Below are 6,882 nucleotides of genomic sequence, written 5' to 3'. Positions count from 1 at the left end.
TCTGGTCAAAATATTATATATTCACTGTGCAACTGGTTGACAGCAATGTTGCACTGCTCTAACTTCTGAAAAGTCTTTGCTTTTTTTCTGGGTCACTTTGTGGTACATATATAACTTTTTTGCATGTAAATTTAATTGTTTTCCAAAGTGTTGAGTAACTAGCAACTTCACTAACTTGCGCATTTCTCAGCCTGTTCCTCTAGAAATTCTGATGAGTTTAGCCCATAATATAAATTTTAGCATAAAAATGGTTGCTAACATGAATGCTTGCAAAAAAAAATGTATTTTACCTTTAACCTTAAATGAATTTACAGCTCCGTATTTCCTGGAAAGAAGGGAACTTACTGCAGCCTGATAGAGACTGATCAGAGCTACATTTACATTTGCAAGTAGTAGGACCCCAAACCAAGCTAAAATTTCTGGGGTAGTGCAGACATTAAGAGACTCTCTAGAGAGGGGACTGTAGAGCCCCTTCCTATATATTTACTGTATATACTTACTGAAATTATCTTAGCTAGTGGGCAAGTGCTTCTCTTTCTAATGCTGGAAGCCTCCGTCATGCAAGGACTCATGGCCGTGCTCTGCTACATTTGCGAATCTTCAGAGGATTAGAGCTTAGCTGTTCTTTTTACTTTCCACTTCCACTTTTTTTCTTTTTCCTTTCAGCAGACAGTGGTTTCTTTCTGGGTGACCTGGCAACATTAGAGAGTTGGCGTATTTGAGTAAAACACATGCCCAGTAATGTGATGGGCTTAAAAAGACCTATGGTTCCACGTTGGAAACTCTTTTTTTTTCTTATTTTTTTGGTCATAATATATACACTTCTGTGCTTTCTCAAATCACAGTGACAGACTGGTGTTTTCTTATTACTTCTAGAATGGTTGCTTGGGAGAAGCACCACTGCTGTGCTGGCAGAATCCAGGATATTTTATTGAAATGCAGGATTACTCTGGCTGTCCTTTTACTTCATTTGTTCCTGGCTACAGCAGGCAAAGGTAAGACACATTTTTCCTGTTCATCTAGTGTTGATATTCCAAATAAACAGCACTAGCTTTGGTGAGTGGAACTGTTGGATGTATTCAGAATAGGCAAGTTTCTACCTTCTTGAAGTCAAGGGTAGTAATTGCCATTAACAGAAAAAAGAGCCGGTGCTCAGTGCTTTTGGTATACGCACTCTATATTTTCACTATTTGTTTCTTGGAGCAAAGTTACTCAGTAATTACTTTTGGGGTAAGGATCAGGAAGGAGGGTAAGCACAATATGTAATAGCAAGGCAAATTATTTCCTGGCTAGTTCTTGAATTGAAAGTATTACTATTTTCAGAACATCTCTTTAACTCTTTCGCAGTGCTCTTGGGCAAACACAAGATGCAAAGAGAAGAATTGAGTAACATAACAGAAGTATTTTGCACTATTAGCTGATTACTCTCTGGAAAATGCTATATTTGGAAACAGTGAAATATAATTAAAAATAAGGATTTTAGTGAGGATATTAGAATAATGCTGGAGATAAAACTTTAAAAGGTTACCTATCTGGACTGCATAGAACATCTGAGAAAACAAATGCTTCAAATTTCAGTAGTAGGGGAATGCAGGAGAATGTGAGCTTCGTCCAGAGAGCTGTGCCTACCTGGTGCTACTTGCCTCACTGTCTTTCTGGTCTATATTTTGACATCACATCATCATGAGTTTTTGAACAATTCTTGCTTGCTATCACAAAGTGTTCTGGCTATTCCAGTGCAGAAACTATTATGGGAGATGGGGTAAAAAGCATTAAGAACCTTTTATCAGGGATTACTGCCTGAATGTTAGAACCAGAATAACTTGAGGTGGGGGAGAGTTTTACCTGTTCAGCTTTGCTCTACCTGTGCGTGGGTCAATATGTAACACCTCCTTCACTGAACTTGGCTGTGTATGTAAATATGGCGGGGGAAGAGGTAGCAAGGTGCAAAGTATTAATAGAATACTTCAACAGAAGTAACAGAAATCATATATTTCAGTTTGAAAGTATGTGTTCTTTATATAGCAGTGAATGAAAAATGAATACATCTTTATAGTAAAAAAAAAAATTATGTAATTTACATGGTGCTGCTGTTTATGTATGAGGTACAATGAAGTCAGCAACATGTATTTCATTCAGCAGAGTCAAGTGCAGGCAGAGTCAAATATTTAGAAAGTGTGAAGTCTTCAACTTTTTGTGAAGAACGGTTGTGACATATTTTAGAAGGCATACATTTAGATTTAAGATGTTTGTAGTATTACTTTAATGGACTGTAGCAACTCAAATGTGACAATCGTGTATATAAATTAATGACTATTGCTATTACTAGTAAAGAGCCAGATGGTGAAGACTCATAGAAACATGAACATTTTTACTCAGGAAAATGTTCAGCTGTATTAATCTTCAACTATATGAATGTACTAGCTATACTAATATAAGAAAAATAATGCTGTTGCTTAGATACTGGAAGTATCTGCTTCTCTGTGTCTAATTCTTATTAGGTATAGATGTAAATCTACTCTGGGTAGAGATGCCAATTGCCACTACCAGAAATTCTTTGAAAAGAGAAAGTTATGTTTTGGTTTTGCATTACTTTGTCATTCTCAGCAAGCTCATTTTAAGTTAAGCATTATTTTTGAAACTATGTGCATAGACTCCAGCTCTCTTTAATGCTTGAGAGAACACCCTTGCTTGTGCTCTCAGTTATAGTGAGTGTAAATAAATAAATAAATAAATAAAAAGTTCCCAGTTCTTGAATCTGCTAGATGACTGTATTAACAAGGAACAGTTTGCCATTCCGAAAGAGGTTAAGTGTCTGAATACAGCAAAAGCTATTGAAAATAGCTGTCAAATATTATTGCCTGGATTATATTTTAAATTTGAAGAGTGAAGGAAAGGAAATTCCAGGTGAATCTGTTATGGGAACAGTGTTGTTGTCTTTGCTTGTTGATAGGATTTGTAAATATTGTGATAATTATGAACTTAATATTGAGGGTGTTTTTTTATATGCTGTACTGTTTTTCTTGTTATCCTGGAAGTATTACGAGCAAACTTGCTGTTACACTGCCTTTTCCATGGCGTAATGATAAAGTTATGTTTATGGCCAGGTTTCTGAATGTGACTTGTAATACCCAGGCCCAAAGGAGCTAACTGTAAGCCCAGAAAGTCCTTGTAAGACCACAGCCAGTTTCAACTCTTTACTGACCATGGGCCACAACTCCTAAGTATCATTAATACTGATGATAAATGCTAAGTAACAGAACTTCCATGGGGTTTAAAGCAATGTTGCCTCCTGCTTATGTTATGTGCACCCACATGCCCTGTGGACTAGGCCAAGGTGCTGTTGATGATTACCTTCTATATAATTTAGCTCTGAACTGTGCTTCTTCCATACGGAATAGTGAAGTTCGTTTCCTAACAGTTGTTAGAATTTCCTTTGTGCTTTTTTAAAAGCAATCTTTTGCATAGTGCATAGTAAAATTTCCAAGCTTTCCCTGGAATGATTCAGGTCATACTCAGATCTGTCCTGTAGCTTTGCCACCCATTTTTGGTGCCTCACTTTTGGAACTGTTTTTTTTTTTTTTGGCCAAAGCGGCTCAGGCATTGGCCTTCTTATAAGCTTCAAGCAGTGAAGTCAGGTCTTGTTAAATTCAGTCCTCAAGCTGAGGAGCTAATACAGATTAACTGTGGTCTTTCTGAATTGCTCTTCAAAGTACAGCAAAAGGATCATCAACAGGCCTGATCTCTTGATGAAATAAAGCATGAAATAGGGATTTGTTTGGGATTTATTTGTCCTCAGGATCAGGTCTGATGATGATATCTAAAGTTTCAATGTTTCTGCTCAAATATGGACTTCTAATTTTTAAAAATCAGGGTCCAGGATAACTTAAAGTGACTTTATATTCTGCGGCTTTGTCATGACTCTGACTTAGGCAATCACTTTTGCTATCTTTGTATGCTCAGGATCACATACTGGAATTTGGGAGGATACAGGAATCATCCAAGTATGCTTCCTATATATGCTTTCTGAGACACAGCAGCTACATGCTATCTTCCAAAACCTCTAGGGTAGCTCCAACTTAGTAAGGAAAGATAATTATTTTTCTATGGAGAGCCTGTGTCACAAGTGTTGACATATCTAGTTCTATACATAGTTAGTTGTTTCCTTTATAAAACCAAGTTTCCTAATGATCTGTCTGAACTGGAAGGTGGCAGACTTACTCTAAAGGTAATAAGTCTACAGATGATGCATTTGCCTCTGCATCCAAAAGTCACCACTTCTTTGACATTTCCCATCTCAGTGTCTTCCTCACCTCAGGTTTAAGTCATACTTTAGAAGAAGTGTGCTTCTCCCTTGCCAGCCTGCCCAGAAGCATACTAAGTATAATCTTGGCATAACTGTCTGGTAATTAAGAGTTTTTGCCTACAGCTTCAGCCTGTCCGTGAGAGTTTCTCTGGTTCCGTTGACCTCTAGCCTCTTACGGTGCTTGCATAGGATCATAGAATGCTTAAGGTTGGAAGGGACCTCTAGAGGTCATCTAGTCCAACCTCCCTGCATATGCATGATGAACATTATGAAAGATACCTACAAGTTTATGTGGATTAGTGTCAGAAGGGGAGTCTAAAGGCTATAATACGAACCAGGAAGCGCTTGCCACTGGCTTTCTTTGAAACTGCATTAAAAAGTTTATGATTTGATATTTTTCCCAATAACTTATCAATTGAGCAGAACTTAAGTCAGGCAAATTTCTTCATTCAGGATTGGCCTGAGGAAAGCTGGTGCTCTGGTTGGTTGAAAAAAGCTGGTTATGATCATGAGAGCCATTTAGGACTATTTATGAATGTGACACACCTGGGGGAAAAAATTAAACTGACTTCAAGTTGGCTGGGAAATGTATCTTGACAGGGGAGTGAATATATTGACTGATCCTTTAGTGCAATCCACCCCTGACTACTCATGATTAGTCACATACTGTGCCCTGCGGGTACATAAAAGCTCTGCGTGTTTTGATAATGTCATCTTAAAGCTGTCAGTAACATGGACTCTTACACTGCCTGAGCATCTACCAGCCTATTTCATTTCTCCTTTCAGTTCATGTCCCATGGGAGGCTTTTTTAGTTTTCTCTGTTGTTTTTGTTGCTGATAAATTTAACATAAAGCAAGCAATCAGTGATGTTTGTACAGTGATAATGTGCATTTTTCAAAAAATAACTCATCCTCATCTCCAAAGAGCTTGCATCCAAATCCAAAAAAGTGTTTATTCCCTTATAGTGGGCCAAAGGGGGTATTTATAAATACTTTATTTAAGATGGTCAGTATCTGGTGTTTGGGGCATTTCTTGGCACTACATATTTTACCAGCATTTATTTGGTCAGAGACCTTATTCTTATCAGTAAGTTTACTCTTAACACCACAAATTATATTTAATGGCACAGCTGAACTTCAGGTTGCCACCCTTTTAAGGCCTGAGTGGATTTGATATGGCAGAGACCAGATGTGTCTGCCACTATGAGCTGTGGTAGAGAAGAGGGAATGGGGCTGGATGGGACTAAAGTTAAAACAAGTGAGAGGCTCCAAACCACACTTCCTGCAAGTTACAGAAGCTCTCTTTCTGTTCCAGAATATAGTGATCTTCCACCTTTCTTGCTGAATTTACAGCAAAGAATTTAAGAATTACAGGATGGGAAAGAAAGAGCATGAGGAAGTATGACTGTAGAGCTCAGAGAAACAGCATGCATGTCTGGGAGGTGAGAAGGCAGTCATAGCTAGAGTTTATTTTTCTAACTCTATTTCTGCATTTTATCCAGTGACTATAAATGTGAAATATCTGTGCAGTGCTGGGAAGGGGAGCCAGAGCCTGCAGTTCTGTCTTTGCAGAGGGCTACACAGTGATATTCTCCCTTGTGCATGGGTTTTACTTCAAGGTCTTCATGAGCAGCTAAATTGATTAACTGCCTCCAAATTTGTCGCCCCTGCCCACCAAGGATGCGAGTGTATATATATATATATATATTTTAATGTGTTATATAAATACCTAAAAGAATTATCATAAGGAACCATGAAAAACTCATATAGAAAGTATATTTAAAACCTTTTTTTAAAATCACCTTTTCTTCATTTAGATCAGGAGGATTTCCTAGGACGATACAAAGCGGTCTTTAAGACTGAATGTGAAGATCCTTGGATTCTGTCACCAAGAATTTCTCTACTTCCTTTGAAGGAATTCGTTGTCTGTGTGTTCCTCAAGCTAAGCTCCACAAATAGGCCATGGACAGCATATGTATATAATCAAGAAACACTTAACAGTAATCTCTCAGCAAATAGGTATGATCTTGGACTTATGGGAGATCATGATAAATTAAGAATATGGTTGTTTGGAAATGAAATTAATATGACAGAGAGGCTTCGTGAAAATACCTGGTACGAAATATGTGTCCAGTGGAAAAGTGAAGATAAGGAGGTGAAGTTATTCGTAAATGGAATAAAAAAAGGAAACAAAAAACTAGCCGAAAAAAAGAGTCTTCCTGGAAAAGGGCAGTTCTTGCTTGGCTGTTCAAAGCTGCCAGGTACAACTACATCACCTGATATGGGAATGACTGGGGAGCTCTACATGTTCAGAATGTGGGATAAGGCAAATATAAAATATACCCAGACCTGCAAAGATGGCACTATTATAGGCTGGAGGAAGAAGGATTGGATCTATACGAAGACATTCGAAGATAACTCTTTGCCTTGTGGTAAGTACCATTAAGTCCCTGTTTTTAATAGTGTTTCTGTGAAAAGTTGATTGATGACAAATGTCTAACATTCCCATTTCAAGTGCTTTTCTTAAACTTTACAAAGCCTTTGTCTGCTGGTCATTTATAGTTAAAAGCACACTT

At 37.7% G+C, this 6,882-nt stretch overlaps 1 protein-coding gene across 1 annotated transcript in view; it reads left to right on the top strand.

Moving 5' to 3' along the window:
* Positions 1-818: 818 nt before the first annotated feature.
* The window catches only part of ADGRG2 (adhesion G protein-coupled receptor G2), a 48,406-nt gene continuing 42,342 nt past the window's right edge, over positions 819-6,882 (top strand). Inside the window, exons 1-2 of the mRNA XM_088532719.1 lie at positions 819-995; positions 6,124-6,738. Of these exons, the coding sequence (XP_088388845.1) occupies positions 878-995; positions 6,124-6,738 (733 nt within the window). The 5' untranslated portion in view covers positions 819-877. The remainder of the gene's footprint in view (positions 996-6,123; positions 6,739-6,882) is intronic.

Source organism: Tinamus guttatus, unplaced genomic scaffold (genome assembly GCF_059628265.1).
Source record: "Tinamus guttatus ecotype Peru unplaced genomic scaffold, ASM5962826v1 Tinamus_guttatus_pri_ptg000470l, whole genome shotgun sequence".
Taxonomy (NCBI): Eukaryota; Metazoa; Chordata; class Aves; order Tinamiformes; family Tinamidae; genus Tinamus; species Tinamus guttatus.
This window is presented reverse-complemented; position numbering and strand designations above follow the sequence as displayed.